This window comes from Stegodyphus dumicola, chromosome X2 (genome assembly GCF_044657685.1).
Source record: "Stegodyphus dumicola isolate Sdum_Otavi_A_Nest chromosome X2, ASM4465768v1".
Taxonomy (NCBI): Eukaryota; Metazoa; Arthropoda; class Arachnida; order Araneae; family Eresidae; genus Stegodyphus; species Stegodyphus dumicola.
Window position 1 is genome coordinate 109,626,588 of NC_140781.1, and position 20,234 is coordinate 109,646,821.

A 20,234-nucleotide genomic window follows, 5' to 3' on the forward strand; every position below is an offset into this window, starting at 1 on the left:
TCAGAAAGAATACTTCTTTTCAGACGAGAAAAGTTCCTTCATTATTAGTTTCAAGAATCGGGAATTATCATTCACATGTAGATCAGTTCGTATTTCAGTAACACTTAAATTCTTTAAAGTAAAATTAGTGACTGTTTGTGAAAATTCTTTTATTAATGCGATGTTCAACTGCTCACTCTTCTTCTTCTCTTGCGAAAAACTGTTGTTTCATTGAAATAAAAGGTTGCGTGTTTGTACTGGCATCGTGTCATATATCCTACGTTGTTGAGCCACGTTTAGGTAGTGTTGCTATTTAAATAAGTTTAAGCAAGCCGGTGAATAATTTGGTTTGATGTTTTCGTTTTAAAATATATTTCAAAGCTTTTTCTCAGCATGTTGCACATTTTGCATATTGCGTTAGCATTTTTTGTCTGTTCGAATTGTGCTGCTGTAGAGTTCACGTTTGAGTTGCCAGATAATGCTAAACAGTGTTTTCATGAAGATATTCAACAAGGAGTGAAAGCTACTATAGAATTTCAGGTAAGCTTATTATATGGAAATGTTCTCATTTGCAAGACCGGAACTGGTGTTACATACATGTTGTTTCTAGTTTTATTATTCGTTTATGTAATATAACTTTTGTGAATCTGATGTCACCATTTCATTATTGTTAAATCTGCTGTTGCTACCGGTATTATAGTATACGTAATCATAACGACATACTTTCAATTGTTTGGGAGAAATTTAGATTTAAATGCTTATATGTATTAGCGAGAATCTGATGAATTAGACCCCCCATGTGTTTATTTTGTCTTTGATATTTAGATTTTAATTCCTGAAAATTCCAGGCGTAACTGCGTGGTAACGTAAAAAATTCAAATATATTGTGCGATTAGGATATTTCAATTTGAGTTTTTTTGTAATCTTTCAAAATGAAAATAGTAGCGTAAAAATTGTATGGCCTAGAAGAAATTTCTTCCTCCCCCGTAGTTTAGCCAAGATTTGTGTTCTTGATCTGTATATAATATATATGTGTGTGTGTGTGTATTTCTAAAAAAATTTAACAAGACAAGCTGAGAGTTTGATATTCTGTAAAAGGTTTTCAAATCTTCATAGACTGCCCCATGTAAGGTTGTAATGTTAAATTGCATTTTGTTTCTCATTTTTGGTTACATATAGTATTGTGCCCATTTATTTATGCGCATTTTTGTTACTTATTCTTGCAGCCTTACCAGGTATGGTTCTGATATAAGATTTTTGTAGTTTGTGAAATGTGATGCACTCCTCTTGTAACTATTTTATCTTAACCAGCTCTAAACAAAGAATTTAAACAAAATTATAAATTATCTTTACATACTCTTTTTAAAGTACATATGGGCTTAAAACACGATAAAGCTAAATGTTTTTGCAATAAGTCTAAATAAAAGTTCAGCAAACACTGAAGAATAATATCAATATTGTTTGGATTGGGTTTTCATCCGCAGAGAACCCGTTGGCGCCGTTGCATTTTTACTCGCCAAGGAGACGTAAACGTGATTTTTAGTGCATGTAAATTCAAGCTAGCAGACAAAACAATATATTAAGTATACAATAGTAAAAATTCACAGATAATAAACATGTAGATGTAAAACTAACCGGTTAAACGTGATATACGAATATAAATTTGTATTAAATTCAAGTTAGCGCAGAAAAGAATATATTAAGCATAAGAATATGTAAGCATTTATAACGGAAATAAAAATTCATTAAAAAATATAAATTAGTATTAATATAATGAAATTAACCGGTTAAACGTGATAAACGAAAAAAAATTGTCATAAATTCCAGTTAACACAGAAAACAATATATTCCTTACACCAGCAGTGGTTTACTAATTTTGATGACCATGGTGATGCATCAAACTATTCTGTCATCTTAGATAATCAATATTTTTTTATTTCAATTTAATCATCTGTTTATGTCGCACCTGCCATCCTCCTTGTTAGAAAAGCATTAACAATATGGCACAGCTTTAGTATTAGTCCTTTTTGGCAAGAAATTTGTTTGGCAACAGTTTGGAGCGATAAATGAAAAATTATGACAACCTTGGTAACCCTAAATACTGAGCTTCAAACGTGCCGCCATTTCTGTCCACGTAACGAATTTGATAGGTATCGGAGCTTTGATGGCAGGAAAGATAAATTGTGTGTTTTTCTTAAAGTTACTTTTGTGTTAGGAAAGCACAACATTTAATTTTTTTTTTAAAAAGCCAAATTTTTGATAGTTAAAACTGGTGCTTTTAATATTACATCACATGAGTCTTAACATTTTTTCATATGTCAACTCTGTATATTCTTATAAACTCCACCCCCCCCAAGGAAAAAAAAAACACATTTTCAGTAGCATGAGGTAAACTCTTGGTGTTTCCTTTGCTAAGGAGATCAAAATTACCATGGTCTAAAAATACTTATTTACCTCATATTAGAACTAAAGGGATGTGTAATTGCATGAATTCATAGGTTCAAATCAAGACCAAAATCAGGTTTCATTATTGCTTTTATAACATTTTCATAATTTGTCTGACTATAAAAAATATAATGTTGCTTAGATTATGGAATATATTGCTTATAATTTAGAGTTCTCAAATTTTGTAAATCTTACAACCTAACAGCTGTATGTGAATAACCTTCACTGAGTATTATTACTTTTATTAATAGTATGTTGACATAACAGTTGACTTCTTATTTTAAATTTTATGCAAATTTTCTACATTACTTAAACATTTTATCTAACATAAATCTGAATTTTTTGTAATAAAAACTCTATAATAAACGTAAGAGTACAATTTATATATAAAAATTTGACTACATGGGAAGCACTTAGATACTGATTTCAATGTCTTTAAATGTTATTATCATAAAGTTTATATATATTCTTATTAAGTTAAGATATACTTTTATTCTATTATAAAGTTTAGATGTACAGAACAGAAGGCACACTTTATGCTTATGACTCAGTCAACCACTTGTGGCATGATAGCAATTAAGTTCAAATGTAAAATTTAAATTCAAATAAATTTGTAGCCCAAAGGCTGCACAGATCAATTTAATGCAAAGTTGGTTAAAAACTTAACTTGCATGGAATTCAACTATCAGCAATTATAATGCAAGGCTGATGACTACAAATCTTTTCTTATCTACCAACCTATTAATGTGGCCTCAAAAGGCAAAACACGGTTTGTTTTACAAAATAAAAACTTCATTTAGATTCTGGTGAGAAAAACGGATGGAGGAAATTGACAGTAAAGATCCCAAGCATAAAATAACTCTGGTTACAAAATAAAGGAACGTTATAATATACTTTGTTCCCTGATTAATTATTCAGTACATGAAATAGTGTAATGCATTTTTGTATTTAGTTTATTTAAATGCTTTCCAAAACTGACAGGATTTTGCAAATATATTGACCATATTTTTTGACCTATAGATGCAACTCTTCTTCTCTTCAGAAGTAAGATTTAGAATAAAGAAATAAGAAAATAAGAGAGAATTATGAATAGAAAATAAATACATCTGCTGGCTAGCAGAAGAAGGATGCCTTCATAAAGTACTTTTTAAGAGAAACTGGCTCAGATTCACATTACATCTACGGAAAACTACTAAAACTCCCATATAGCCAACCTGAACTACCACTGTTCAGTGGCTATCACTCCACCACTAGTGGATTCCAATGACTGTTCGAATTTTTCACAGAAATTATCATTTACGATGATTGTTGTATTATTACCATTGGTACAAAATTTACTCATTATGATAATTTAATTTTAGCTTTTAAATTGTAATCATAAATTACTTGTAATAAATTGAGGGATTAAAAAATGAGCACTTCTTAATATTTTTACCATTTACAAAATTTAATCATAAAAAATATTTCTAACACTGGTACAAAACTTGCCCATTATAATTGAATTTGATTTCCTTCAGTTTGAAATATTTTTTTATTTTCTTTTAATAACAGCATCTAAGAAACTAAAGTAACATATACTAGTTTGAAATGCATTTTTTAACCTTTTGTAAATTTCATTATTCATAAACATAAAAATTAACCTTTTGTAAATTTAAAATATTAGCTAAGTACTAATATAAAAAATATAAATATGAACTAACTACTTAAAATATTAATGTTTAATACATTATATTTTGTAATTAAAAATATTAACATTTTGTAAATTTCATTACTCATAACATAATAATTGTCATAAATTCATTTACAGTAGTGTTTCAAGAATTTATCATAGCAGTACTTGAAATATTGAAAATTAGAGAAAGACTGTTTATTCTGATTAAGAGCTTATTTTTTAGGATTGTTATTTAGTCTAGATCGGGTTTTGTTGACAATCCGCCATTTTTTTCCGATCTTCAAAACCGGGTCTACCTTGGCGACCGAAGTTTGTCGCTAAATAAAAAAATCGCCAAAAGGACCAATACTAAAGCTGTTCCGATCTATTATCTTGTTAAAATTTTACGCCATAAAAATTGATTTATTCTCATAATTTTAGATGACAATAACCAATAATAAAAATAAAAGCATTACTAAATTATTTAAAATGCACATGAACATTTTTGCTACCTACGGAAACAAATTATTTTAGAAGTTGGAAACGTCATGGTTTTGCGAGCTGTTAATAATTAAGAACACAACGTGAGCAGCCGTGTTACAAATTAGCATTCACCCCTCCCGCCGTATTTTCCTTTCATCCCGAACCGAGAACCGGCATGTGTCTACGAAAATATTTCTATCTATTCGTTCTATAAAATTCAGAAAAAAATAATAATAAATAAGAAAAAAACAAGGTTTAATCCTAGTATCCGGTGCACACGGGATTTGGCTACTTTTGGCGACTTTATGATGAGCAGTAAAAACGGGACATATACGATGAGTAGTTAACGGGTCATTCATAGAAAATATAGTATATACATATAGACGTTCTTTTTTGGTGTTGGCGATAATTTTCAAAGTCGCGTCAAGGCTGCACCGTATACTAGGATTTTACCAAAAACAATATAAATCTGCAAATGCGAACATCGACAGTGATAATTCAACAAAATGAACGCAAGAGGAATGATTACAAACTTCGAACAAGCGAATAGGATAAATCTGCTGGGTTACCAGGTTTGGACTATTATCGCCAAAGTTGGCGATGTTTACATTTACCGGGTTCTGTGCGGAAATGCTTCCCCATGCATGCCTTTCACCATTGTTGGACAATCTCCATTCTTTTCCAAAATCCAAATAACATATATACATTTATTTAAATTTAGATTATTTTTAATATGCTTTATAAATTAAACAAGATAAATTATAGAGAATGTTGATAAATACCCTAATTTGAATAGAAGTAATAGTTATATATATATTTATAAGCTAAAACAAAATATTTAACATTTAAGTAAATTATTGACTACATTTCTTCCTTGAAACTTTGAAATTTTCCCCCTGAGGGAATTCTTCCCTGGTAGAGTATCCTTGCTTTATATGCTGTAATAACTTTTAATCTGTTAGGCATTGAAATCTGGAGACTGACGACACCTGATCAGTAGCATCTGGCTAATTATGAGAAAACCAGTCTAACATTTAGGGCTTTATGCTTTGGGTCATTATTTTGTTAAAAATGCAAGCAAAGGTCTATATCCAATTTTTTAGCATGCTTTAACCTTTTCCCATAAATAATAATGAAGGTTTTCATGTCCAGCAGCAGACATTGATCTCCAGTCAGTGCGAAGAGTAAGGTTTTTTTTTACCCTCTATACCCTTTATTTAACCTTCTGCAAATCTAGCCTAGCAAAAGATATTAAATTTCCATTTATCTATAAAAACTGTTTTTCAAAATGCAAATATAAAGTTTTGCAAATCTCAAACTTTTCAAATGATTGATCTTGCTCATGAAGTTTTTTTCTAACAACTCTTCTACCAAAATGAATTTTCAGTAATTCTTATTGCTTTTAGATAAACACTTTTTCCATAATGCTTTCTGCTTTTCTGCTCATTGGTAAAGCTTAATTTTGGGTTTTCTTTTACTTCTCATACAATCTCTCTTCAGAATTTAAAAATGCCCTGGTGGCATCAACTATACAACGTAAAAACCTCTCTTGTGTAAGCCATCCTTTTCAACAGAACATGGAAAGAGGAAGTGTTCTCCAATACATGGAGGACAACTTTTATTATCCCAATTGTTAAACCGGGAAAAATATCCTACGAATCCATGAAATTATCACCCCACTGCTTTCAAAAGCTACCTTGGCAAAGTGCTTAAAAAGATTGCTAACACTCACCTGGTCCACTATTTAGAGACAAATAGCTGTATATCCCCTTATCAAACTGGATTTAGAAAAGGACGGGCAACCGTTGATAATATTCTTCTAAACTGGTATCCATAAAGTGTTCATTAAAAGGAATAACTTCGTGTCTATATTTTTTTATATAAAGAAAGCTTATGATGCCACATGGAAGTATTAAATCCTTCATGACTTGTACAATAAAGGCTTATGAAGAAACTTGACAATTTTTACTAAACACTTCTTACTGAATCGGAAGTTTCATGTGAAGATTGGGTTTACGTATTGTGAAGAATTTCGTCAAGAGGGAGTCCCACTGTCACTCTATTTAGCATAAAAATTTACTCTTAAAACAGCTCCCTCTTAAGTCCCAATCACATTATGAATCGGTTATGCGGGACTTGACGTCGAAAGAGACAATTCTCAGAACACACACAATTCCAGGAAACCCATGTAGCTAGGTTACCATTTTCACTTACTATAAAGACTTGAACGTCAAACATTAATCGATTATCGCTCAGATTGGTATCACGGGAGGCTTCAGAAGCAGAACTTTCTTCTGATTGGTCATCTCTACCCGGGACTGAGGTCCAGGCGAGACATTTTTGGTGAGGTTTGAAAAAAATCCCGCGTATCCGAAAACTTTTTTCCGTAGCTAGGCGGAACTCTTTCCCCCCCCTAGGAATCCTCCCATTTAAACCAGTGCTACCAGAATCTTGTTTCTCAGAAAAGTCCCTTCTAGCAGGGGCTGTAGCCATCTGTGATAACCTCTTTCCAGTTCATGGTACACTTTACATTGATGACCTGCAAGTAGGTTGTCAGGGGGCAGACATGAAATATATCGATAGAATTACTTTCCTGAAGAGAATATTAAATGATTGCAAAGCAATGGTTTTAGATTTTCTTCCCAGAGGGCTGTGTGTGTGTGTGTATTTTTGTCTTAAGAAGATTCCTCATCCTGATCCCGAACTTTATTTGCAAGATGTACTAGGAAGATTCCTCATCCTGATCCCGAACTTTTTTTTCAAGATGTACTGATTCCAGTAGAAAAGGAGACAAAATTTCTAGGAATGCATTTTGACCATGAGTTAACTTTCCTCATATCATCTCCCTAAGAAGGAAATGCTTCAAAGCTATGAATATTTTGAAAAATCTTGTCAAATACCTCATAGGGAGCCTATCGAAGTTCAATGCTGCTTATATAGAGATCCTTTATCTGTTCCAAACTTCACATGGATCAGTCATTTATGGGTCAGCAAGGCCTTCTGTGCTTGCCAAATTTGATCTGGTACACCAGCAAACAATTCGAATTCTGCACTGGAGCCTTAAGAACTTCTCCAGTGAAAAGTAACGTGATTTCTTTGAGTTTAAGAAACGAGCATCTTTATCTCAAGCACTATTTTAAAATCATCACAGATCCAGAATCCCAACTTTTTATATTTACTTGATTTGTGCTCTCGTTTACATCAGGCACACCCATCGTGTATCCTATCTTTTGGTTTAAGAGTTAGCACCTTACTAGAACAGTATAATATGACTAATATACAGTTGAAGAGTCCTTTAGAGATGCCACCATGGGAGGACTGAAAAATGCAGTCTCTTGATACCTTCCAGCGCTGGGATAAATGTAGTGTTGTTTACCGGTAGATTTTTGCGGAACATGGACATAAAATACAGAAATTATATCCGTCTCTATACAGACGAATCAAAATGCCGAGATCATGTAGGTGCACCCTTTGAGGTAGAAAAAAACTATTCTGGGGTTTTACTTACACCCTGCTTGTTCCGTCTTTACCTCTGTGCTTACTGCAGTTTATCAGGCTCTAATGTTTCTGTCAAAACATTGTTACAGGAATTGCATTATCTGTACAGATTCCTTGAGTGTCCTAACATCATTCAAAGACCCTAAGTATAATTCACATCCCAGTATTACCAGAATTCTGAAGCTTAATCAGACTCAAATATCGAGGATATCAGATTCTTTATTCCTGGATCCCTGGCCATGTGGACATAAAAGGGAATGAACTAGCAGATATTGCAGCAAAAACTGCTACTACAATATCTAATTCCCAGATTCCGCTCACAGATATCAGTATGATGATCAAGCATAAAGTTTTTAATAAATGGCAGAGGAATTGAAACAAGACCAAACGAATAACAAGCTCAGAAATGTTAAACCCGCAATCGAATTCTGGCCTTCTATGGCAAATGGAAGGGAACAAGTTATTTTCACCCGGTTGAGAATATGTCATTGTTGACTGACTCACAAATATTTGCTGGAAAGTGAGAAGAATCCTCATTGCATAAACTGTAATGAAGATCTGACCATATTTTATTAGAATAGTCCACCATATTTTATTGGAATGTTATAGTTTTAATTATCTTTGCCAAAAACATTTTAAATGTTTAAAATTAGAGTTAAACAACTCGATTGGGAAGAACCATCATCACAAGTTTTTAAATGATGTTGACTTTTATTATAAACTATAATCTGTTTTTGGTCCGTTTTTTTTACTTGCCTAAAATGTATAGTAATTGTCCATATGACACGTTTAACATATTTTGTATTCAGTTTTTTACCCTTTGGTTTGAGCAGATAACGTCGTAAGGTTTTCTGCTAGGAACTACATTAATCAATCAGAATCTAAAAATCTTTTCTTTGCTATTGTTATTTTCAATCATGTTTCTTTCTTGAATTATTACACCATGTACTGTGGAAAACCTTTGTTATATGTTTGCAAAGTTTCTAATTTAAAGTGAGTTTTTTAAAATGCTGTATTATAAGCTCACAAATTTCGAAAAATGTTTTTCCAGTTTGCCTTCCCATTCTTAAACATCAAAATGAATATTAGTTAAGAACAAATTAAATGAATCTCAGTACTGACAAAAGAAAATTGAAAAATTTTGAAATTTATTTTGTTTAAGAAAGGTATACATACAATTATATATATAAGCTACACAATACAATTATAAGCTGTCCAACTTTTGAGACTACTTCTCAGACTTCATGAAGTTAAAATCCTTTTTAAAAAAATAGTGGTCTATAACTTTTGTTTATCGGTATGTATTTGAATGTTGCTTTATGAAGGCTGTTTTACATTTTATTTATATTTCTGTGTTGAAAATTCTTTATGAAATGAAATTGCCAAGTTGTTGTTTCATTTATGGTAACCTGAGTAGTTGAATGATATGGAAACCTTATTATGACGTAATGGTTTTCATTATTTCGAGAAATTTTGAATCGTGGGATGTTTTTTAAGGGCTTTTGTACTGTGTGTGTTTAGGAAATACATTGCTTGTTTCATTGTTTAGATGGTAGAATGGCTGAATGTAGTAAAATTAATTTGAAGTTTCTGTATTATGATTTGGAACGAAAGGGGAAAAGTGCATTAATTGACTGGTGTGTAAATGAAGGTTTACTTAGTAGCCATTTCTGGGGCAGTCCGTAAATACGTAGGATGTTGTTTTTGACTCTTATTTTTGGGAATTTATGTGGTGACGCTGATATACGGATAATTTTGGGAAGTTTTTGGATTCTGTTAAGGAATTTTGTGTGCCATAGAGGTAAGTGGATATTTGCTTTGTGTAATGCTTAAATGCATAATCCTTTTTAATGTTATTTTATTGTTTGGTTTAAAATCTAGTTTATTGAGATTATGCATTTTTTGTTTGCCTCTACTGTAGAATTGGGCACTCCTTTGATTTTTTAAGTTACAATATGTCGATGTGTACATGCAGAAACTCGAGGGAGTGCGCAAAGCCTGATTCGTGCAGTTCTCTGATTTTTTTCTGATAAAACATTTACATTTTTCTCCAAATCTTAAAGTAGTTATTTTGTGCTATTCTTTTCCCCAAGTACACAGCAATCTGTTTACATTTAAAAAATATCGAAGAACTGGTATCAAAATTCTGTGTACCTAAAGAAACTGTACTGCAGTTTGTTTCATCGCTTGCAAATTCCACATGCAAATATTTTCAAACTAAGTTTAAGGTATAAAATATCACGATTTATTTATAAAAGCTTTTAAAATACAGCAAAAAAGAACACATGTAAAAATGGTAATGTTGCTTGACTGAAAGGTTATTGTGAGCATGGGAACGTTACGGCACGCAATGAACTGGAAGTTGATCTGTCAGCACTATCCTTATCTTCAGAGCAGGTGTTTTTATTTTATTCGCTTATAATTCCTTACTAAATGTAGTATTTCATCTCGATGTACTCCGTCTTTGATATGATTTAAATTCCTCGTCATTATAAATATTGCGACTACATATCAAATACAGTCAAAAGTCGTTAATTCGGACACCCATAATTCAGAATGATCTATAATCCGGACCTCAAAACTAAAAACTTTCTGCGCATGCGCTGCGTTGACACATGCGCATAGGCGTTTACGTGTGCACGTAAGACCTTTTACGACTGCGCATATGAGTGTGCGCAAGTGCAGAATACATTTTCGCGTGCGCGTTTTATGTATAATGGACGTATAAGCTAAAATTATCTAATTATCTATTTCAGTTAATGTTGATGATTGCGTTCTTCCTTAATTTTCGAATTGGATCCGGCTTATTATTTTTTGCAGACTGTAAGAGCAATTTTATAAAAGTAAGCTTAAACTTTCGATTATATCAAATAGAATTTCTGATATATGTTTGTTAATATGTAAAAGATCTAAAGCGAAAGTATGTTTGAAATCCGAAATCTTTTTATCAATTTCAGGCTGCTCGGCGGGGGGAACGCCGCGGTGGGCGGGTAATGAATTGGAAGTTGATTTGTCAGCACTATCCTTATCTTCAGCGCAGATGTTTTTATTTGCCTTATAATTCCTTACCAAATGTAGTATTTCATCTCGATATGCTCCGTCTTTGATATGATTTAAAACAAGTTCCTCGAAGAAAAGTGACAGAGGTTATTGAAAACAAAAAAATTTTGATTGACAAATTAGTAGGTGTTCTTGACACAGCAATTATAGGACTTGAACAGCGGAACTTTGTAACTGAACAAAAAATTATGTCTGTTTAATAGAATTAAAGAGAAAGTATTATCACATGAAACGAAGCAAAACTTAAACAACTTACATTGAAAGAAATGTTTAATAAAGTAAACAAATAAATATTAAGCTTTTTCTTTTTGCAAATTTTGATACCCTTTTTTAGATCATAATTGTTCTTTATTTCATAAATTACGGTTTCATATTTTTAATTTCATAATTTCTGTAGCCATCTTACCAGATTTAAACTGATGATCTATAATCCGGAATCGCCAAAGTCCCGACGAGTCCGGATTAAAGACTTTTACTGTATTTAATTCCTTTTAAGTTAATCTATATTTTAGGGTCCCCCCTCGGATTATCGCCAAATTGTATTTTAATTTATGGTAACCTGAGTAGTTGAATGTTATGGAAACCCTATTATGACATGATTGGTTGCGTGATTGCAGTGAATTTGACTGATGGAAAATATTTGGTAACAGTATATTTTAGGGTAGCCCTTGGCGATTTTTGGCGGTACATGGATACCGAGTTTGTGCAATTCTATGACTTGTTATTTTGGCCTGCATAGTGACAATTTTTGGTGCAAAAATTGCCGCTACATAAGCAAAATAACAAATAGAAGAATTGCACAAACTCAGTATCCATGTACACATCGACCTATTTTCACTTAAAAAAATAGCACAAACTATGCTTTACGTACTCCCTTGAGTTTGTCCAGTGCACATTGATATATTTTCATTTAAAAAGTCAAAGGAGCACCCAGTTCTACAGTAGAGGCAAACAAAAAATACATAATCTTAATAAACTACATTTTAAACCAAACAATAAAATAACACAAAAAAGGAAAAACCTGTTATGTATTTTAGCACTATACAAAGCAAATATCCCCTTACCTTATTTAGAAATTCGTTCATCTTCAGTCTATGGCACACAAAATTCCTGAACAGCATCCAAAAACTTCCTAAAATTATCTGAACTATAATCCGTATATCAGCATCACCACAGAAATTCACAAACATAAGGGTAAAAAATATACATAGTTCCGGGCTGTCCGGAAAATGACTACTAAGTAAACCTTCATTTACACACCAGTCAATGAATGCACTTTTCCCCCCTTTTGTTCCAAATCGTACAGAAACTTCAAATTAATCTAACTGCATTCAGCCATTTTACTGTCTAAACAATGAAACAAGCAATGTATTTCCTAGGCAACACCCTTGCAAAACATCCCATGATTCAAAATTTCCCAGAATAATGCAAACGATTATGTCTCCATAACATTCAAAAACTCAGGTTACCATAAATGATACAACAACGTGGCGATAAACAAAACAACGACTTGGCAATAAATGAAACAACAACTTCACGATAATATAAGGGGTACCTTGAAGTCAACTCTAACCAATATTTGTAATTGTTTATTTTTGTGTTGGATGTCAGGAAGTACGTTGCTTATTTTGTGCTGTACACCATAAAATGGCTGTATTTGATGAGATTAATCTGAAGTTTCTGTACGATTTGGAAGGAAAGGGAGAAAAGCATTGACTGGTGTGTAAATGACGATTTACTTAGTTGTCATTATTAGTGTCCTTTTTGTTAGAAGGAAATGCGTATGGTCAAACATAAAGATCGTTCAGATGGGTTTGTCGCAAGAAAGGTTCGTGCAAGAAATGCCACTGACAGTCCGGCACTGTTTTACTCTTATTTTTGCGAATTTATGTGGTGACGGCAGTATGCAGAAAATTTTAGAAAGTTTTTGGATGCTGTTAAGGAATTTTGTGTGCCGCAGACTGAAGACACAGAAATTTCTAAGTATGGTAAGTCGATATTTCCTTTTTGTAGTGCATGTATGCAATAACATGAATTTCCTATTTTATGTTATTTCACTGTGTGATTTAAAATGCACTTTATTGAGCTTCAATTGGCGACGAATTTTGTACAATTTTGGTGATGAGTAACTTTATTTTAACATTATATGATGTCATCATTCTCCTGAATTTTTTAAAGTGAAAATAGATCAGTGTGTACATGGACAAAGTCGAGGGAGTGAGCAGTGCCGAGTTGTGCAGTTTTCTGGTTTTTTTTAAGTGAAAATAGATCAATGTGTACATAGACACAGTTTGTGCAATTCTTTGACTTATTTTGGTTTTATGTAGCAGCCATCTTGATATTATGCATTGCTGGCCAATTTCTGCCAAGGGGCACCCTGAGATATATTTTTACCTTTCTTTTGTACAATTTTTCAGATTTTTTAATGAGTATATAAATTTTTGATCATTTTTTTAAAACTGGTTAAAATTGTTAATATGTGTCTTGCTGAGGAAGCAGTTGTAAATGTGCCTGTAGTGTAATGAATAGATCTTATGTTGAGAAGTATTTGTGAAGTATAATTTCCATGTAAAGTAAAAGAATCTGGTTATATTATTTATCCTGTATATGTTATTTTTATTATTTTTTTTACTTCTAAAAGTATTTCTAAATTAAGAAAAACTAACAGATTGATCTATATAGAATGCCAATTGACAAACCAGAAAAGTATGAAATGCGTTTTCGATTTGTTTCAAAGAACCAAACTACTTATGAGAAGTTAATAAATGGCGTAAAAAAAAATGAAATGACTGCTAAGAAGGAACCACAGGACTACTGGCACTGAATCACTAAGGAAACAAAAGTACATTCATTTATCTTGTCAAAGGAAGCGTTAGTACTATACATATTATTATGTCAAGGATGCTGAGTTATTTCCCATACTTCATGAAAACTCGTTTGAACACTGGATACGGACATTGTGACAGAATGTTGAAAGAACTTTTAACCAAATAGAAAAATGTTACGTGTAATGATATTGAACTGTACAACCACCTTTTGTGAGCTCTGCCAGAAAAAAAAAAAAAAAAGGTATTGAAAAGGAGATTGTTGTGAAACTTATGAGTATTTCCGAATTTAATTTCCATTGTCAGGCAGATCTTACCAATTGCCAGTCTCAGCCTGATAGAAAAATACTTAATAGAATACTGCAGTGGATACAAAGAACTACTTAAATAATTACAATACAAAGTCCAAGATCGGGATTTCGGCAATTCCAGATTTGGGATTTTTCCAAATATTAGATCATTCGTTTAAATCTAGTAAGATGGCATTTAGAAAATAAAAATATGAAATCATGACTTATAAAATAATGAAGCATATGTGATCTAAAGGGTAATAAAATTTGCCCCCAAAAAAGCTTAATATTTATTTGTTTATTTTATTAAACATTTTTTTCAATGTAAGTTATTTAAGTTGCTTTTTTATGCTAATATTTTCTCTTTAATTCTGAGGACAGCCATAATTTCTTATTCAGTTACAAAGTTCCATTGTTCAAGTCCTAATTGCTGTGTTGAGAATTCAGACTAACTTGCCATTCGAAAATTTTTCATTTTCAATAATTTCTTTGTCATTTTCTTAACTATCAGTAGTGGTATTTTCTGGATCTGGATAGTACAGATTTTGCCATCTATTAATTCAGGGTTTCTTAAACTTTCCTCATTAGTGACCCCTTTTTATCACTGAGATTTTTTTCGTGACCCCCAGGACCCCATAATATTTTAAAAAATTTGTGGGGCCCCATAAGTATTGTGCAAATCCGACACACGCGTGAGTGAAACTCAATTTTTTTCACTTGTACTTTAATATACTATTGCAGTTTTAGGTCATTAACTTTAATTTCTAATTTTAAGACATAGGACAATGAGAAAATTTTAAATAAGTAACAGATGAAATGACAGCGTCATGTGCAAAGCAATGAATGTTTGTATTATAAAAAGAATGCGTCGAAACATTTTCATTTGTTTCTTTGTCTGTATTATCTTATCTTTATCTATTTTCTTTTAGATACATTGTGTAAAAATATTTGGTAATTGTAAAATTATTATAAGTTAAAGAAATATCAAAACTGCTAAAATTTTTGGCGACCTATGTTGCAGGTCCGACAAGCCCAATGGGGTCATGACCCACAAAGAAACCCTGTGTTAATTTATTGATAATTGGGGCATTGTCATCGCAATGAAAAACTTCTGTTATATCATCTTCATTTATTGCCACATCTCCACGTTTCTTTAAAAGATCCATTAGTTGGAAAGTTTAATCTTTGGTTTGCGACAACTGGAAATCTTCACATTCGTGGCCATCATCATCCTCACCATGAAATATGCTAGTTTTGGCTGTAACTTATGCCAAGCGTTTTTAAAGTATCTGGAGACACATCCTTCCACGATCTTGCGATGCTCCACAAGGCTTGAATAGTCTTGCTATTCAAGAAATTTAACATGGATTTTAAAAATTCTACTTTATATTTGCATTTTCAGCACGCACACTATTCCAGTGTCAATAGGCTGAATGATGAATGTGCTGTTTGGAGGAAAGAATAATGCAGATATATTTTCTTTCACTAAAATCTCAAGTATGAGCCGAAGAATTGTGAAGACAATTTTTGCATCATCAGGTAAACCAACCGAAGCCTGCGTGAATATCACATAGCCCTAGGTAAACCAACCAAATTCTGCTGAGCCTTGGGTATGAAATGATTTTCAAACCAACTATTCATTAACACTTGTGTCATCCATACACTTTTATTTGCATGATATATAATGGGAAACTCTTTGCTCTTTAAAATGCCCAAGGTCGTGTATTTTTTGTTCCTGCAGCATTTGCATATGCTAATATTGTGAGTCTCACTTTGAAATCTTTGGCACAAGTTTGGAGCCTTTCTGTAGAGGTTGCTAATGTATTTTGCAGTACATATTGCCAGAAAAGACCAGTTTCATCAGCATTGTAAATTTGGTTTGGAGATAACTGTTAACTATTAATAAGTTTAATGAATTCATCTGCAAATAGTTCAGCAGCTTCAGTTCACCTGAAATTCTTAACTGCCTTATACTTTGGTGATTTTTAAATTTTATTAACCAACCTGTCGAATATGTGCACTCCATTTTTAATTTCATTTCTTTCATTTTCATTAGTGAAATATTTTAGCTTGAGCCATTAGCATTTGACCCGTCAATGGCATGCCTTCTGTGCGGTGCTGTCTGACCCATTCAGTCGTCACTTTGTCATGATCTTCACTTTTAGCACAATGAATAATTTTTCTGTTATTCATTGTGAGTGGGGTGTCAGAATCCACAAAAAAAAAAAAAAAAAAAAAAAAAAATTCAAAAAGTTTTGTTTTTTGTTTTCTTATATCATATACAGTTGACTTTCCAAAGCGTATTATATGAGAAGACTGTACAAAGAAGTAATAAATAAGTTTAGGCTGTACACACATACTATTTGATAGCAAATGACAAAGAGAGGTGGATTCTTTAAGTGTTTTGCAGTTTTCTTCTAATTGAGCAGTCTTTGCTGGTGTAAAAGTTTAGCAGTGAACCTATGAGAAATGGCTCTTAATCTCTGCTGCTTGGCCCAATACATCAGTATTCCTATTACTGATAGAGGAAGAGAATGTACCTAATTCTCTTTTCTGAAAGACAGAGAATGTAATATGCAGCAAGTTAGTCTCTTTGGAAGGATTCCACAGATTGTGTTTTATCTATTACTGTAAAACTTGTGATTGTTGGTAAGAGGAAAGGAGTTGGAAACCCTCAGGAGTGTTCTCTGTCAAAATTAAAGAGATCTTGATAATTAGTGCAGCAGAACTACACTGGTATGACCAATGAATGAAATTCTTCCATTCCATGCCATTTGCATCTGTACTTTTTGCATCAAGGATTGTATTGATGAAAGTCTATTGTAACTGTGCCGTGGTTTAAACAAGGACAAATAGGTCATTAGTCCTGAGCCTCCCCTTTCAGGAGGGCTTCCAAATTCTATAATATTTAAAATATTGTTTTCCCCCTTTTTAATTTTAGGTTTTAAAAATACAGAACTGGAAGAAGGAATAAAATTTTAAATTTTGGGTTTGGTTTCTGGTCAAGAGTCAAGACACTGCACCATTTATTGGTCTCATTAGTGTCTGATATCATTTAGCAAAGCCCTGGTTTGTGATGAAATTAAAGAAAATTATACTACCGATCTGTACTATTGTGTAACCATTGTATATGAAGCTTATGTTTTTACATAAGTGTAAGGGTCTTTCATTTTCATAGGTGTGATAATGTTTGATTATTTAACTGATAAATAGTTTAATTTCAGTATTTTGATATTCTCTGTAATTTAAAGTTTGTAATAAAATCAGCAAGAATCCTTCTCCTTCCTTATTTTTCTGCGGTAAAAGAACAGAACTGTAGTAAAATGTATAAGTTTATATTTTATCCAACATACAATAAACTAAAACCGTAAAAATAAAATGTAGAAGGTAAAGTGGGCCTTTTTTGTTTGTTTGTTTCAGTTAAAAATATGGTAAATTATTAGATTATTTCACAAAATACTTTGTGATTCACTTCAATATATATTGCACAGAAACGAAGTAAAGGGGAAGGGGTCTTCATAAGGATTTTTGCCTCAAGCCTATATTTTGTAAACTGAGCCTTAACTTTTATAGTATTAGTGTATTGATAAATTGTGGTATGCTTCATAGCAAGTAATCATTAAAAGGCAATTATGTTAATGATTTCTATGTCCTAACTAGTGTAATTTTCATACCGGTACGAAATGAAAATTCAGACTTGTGCTGCTTTCCTTGCTGGTGTTTCATATAATTCAGTGAAGGAAAACATGCAAATCATATTTTTCTATTTTAAGGTTCTTGAAAAGTTAAAATGTATTAAAGGTATGAATTTACTTCTACAAGTTCCAAATTATCTTGCTGATTAAAGAGCAGGTATGTATTCAGGGAAAGGATTTTACTTGTTAATAGTGTTTAAATTGTCTGGTTTTAATATTCTTTAACATTTCATAAGTTACTTTTTTCAAATTATTTGAGGCCTAGAAATTTTACATCACTTGTGTTATCAGTAAAGTGTTTTATTATAATTCATTATAGTTAAAGTGAATTCTGTATTATTTAGTCTGAAGTAAATTATCAGAGTTTTAAAATTCTTCCAAGTTGGTATTAACTTTTAAATTGTAAACAAGCCTTTAAGAAATATTTTCCATGTATTTTATTAAATTGTGAATTGTGTTAATTTTTCTTATGTAGTTTTCTTAGTGTAGATCAAATCCCAGATTAGAATATAGGGTAGAACTACTACACTGATTTTTTTTTTTTTTTTTTTTGTGGTGTGTGTAATATTTTAAACATTTCAGATTCTAATAGTTAGTTTTATTTTAGGTGGTTACTGGAGGACATTATGATGTAGATGCTATGCTTGAAGCTCCTAGTGGTCAGGTGTTGTATCGAGGTATAAAGAAGCAGTCTGACAGCCATTCTTGGACTGCTGAACAAACTGGGGTGTATAGACTGTGCTTTAGCAATGAATTTTCAACATTTAGTCATAAGCTAGTGTATGTGGACTTTTTAGTAGGGGAAGAAAAGCCTCTTCCTGGAGTAGGGGAACATTTGACTGCCATGACAAAGGTAATAAATTATACATAAATATTTGTGTTAGTGAATATCTTATTTAGTTGTATCAAGTGTATTCAAGCATGCTTTCTTTCTTATAGCTGGAAACTTCCTCTTCTAATGTGCACGAGCATTTGAATACTATTATCGATTACCAGACACATCATCGTTTAATGGAAGCCCAAGGTCGCAAACGAGCTGAAGATTTAAATGTCCATGTGATGTATTGGTCTCTGTTAGAAACATTTTTTATCATTTTCATAGGAGTTGGTCAAGTAATTATTTTGAGAAACTTTTTCAGTGAGAAAAAAGGAACTTCTTCCTCTTGAAAATTGAGTGTAAGATATATATATATATATATATATATACACACACACACACACACACACACACATACACATACATATACTGAAAGGCATTGGAAATACATTTGTCCATTTCATGTCTTCTGCATGGGCACAGTGTGTCTCATGCTTTGTATTCATTAAACGTTTTTTGAGAAACTGTGAAGAGACATTAAAAAAATATGGTTCATTATGAAATGTATTTTATAATATGGTGAAATGCTTTGACTTCCACAGTTAAAATTGTAATTGTTATAAAAACTTCCTGTAGGTTTTGAAAATTATATACTTGACAATTAATGTGATGACAAATTCTTTGAAATGTTACTTAAAATTTCTGTAGTACCATGTAATTATCTTGTGGTATTTAAGGATTTGTAAATATTGTTGACTTATCATTGAATATGTATTTCAAAATGAATTAACACTGTTTTATTTTAAAATTCAGCCCAGAAGTATTTGCATTTTAAACATTCTGTTTATGCTCTCGTTTTCTGCTTTTTCAGTGCACAAGCAATAAAATTGATATTTTTGAAGCTTTCGTTATTTAGTGACCATTTTATTTTTTAACTTAATGTTATAATAAATTTTTGTAATTCATATTAAAATGTTCTTGTGCATTGATTCTGTGGTATTAGTCGGTTTTGAAAATACTCTAGTAATATATTTGATTATCCTAGGTTTTTGATGGTATTTGTATGAATATTGAAATCGGATTTTTGAAACCTTTTCTCCCGAATGAGCATATATAGTTTTTGATTTAATGTTATAAGTTTCATAAATTCCCATCTGTATCAAGAGAGAACACGGCAAAATAAAGCAAAATTTGGCGAAGCAGGAGCTTTGTGTTTGGCATATATTTTAATCAAGACTATCCATTTGAGGGCAAACAGCTACAGGTCCAACTTCATCAGGAGCAAAATTTGCGAAAATGTATATTAAATTGCGATCACATTAGTATATTAAAATAAACTTTCGCATCGCTTTTTTCAGCATTGTTTTCTGTTTTTGAAAGTACCATGTAATAATGTTTTTGATATATATATATATATATATACTATTCTGTGTTTTTGTACCAGTCTTGCAGTTTAGATGTACAGTAAGACCCCGTTTCATGCTGTTTCGG

The 20,234-nt window shown here is 32.0% G+C and overlaps 1 protein-coding gene across 1 annotated transcript; it reads left to right on the plus strand.

Annotated features, from left to right (window-relative positions):
* The first annotated feature begins 240 nt into the window (after positions 1-240).
* p24-1 (transmembrane emp24 domain-containing protein) lies at positions 241-19,948 on the plus strand. Its single transcript, XM_035373691.2, has 3 exons — positions 241-519; positions 18,534-18,779; positions 18,866-19,948. The coding sequence occupies exons 1-3, from the start codon at positions 373-375 to the stop codon at positions 19,091-19,093; spliced, it is 621 nt and encodes a 206-aa protein (XP_035229582.1). The 5' UTR covers positions 241-372; the 3' UTR covers positions 19,094-19,948.
* The last annotated feature ends 286 nt before the right edge of the window (positions 19,949-20,234 follow it).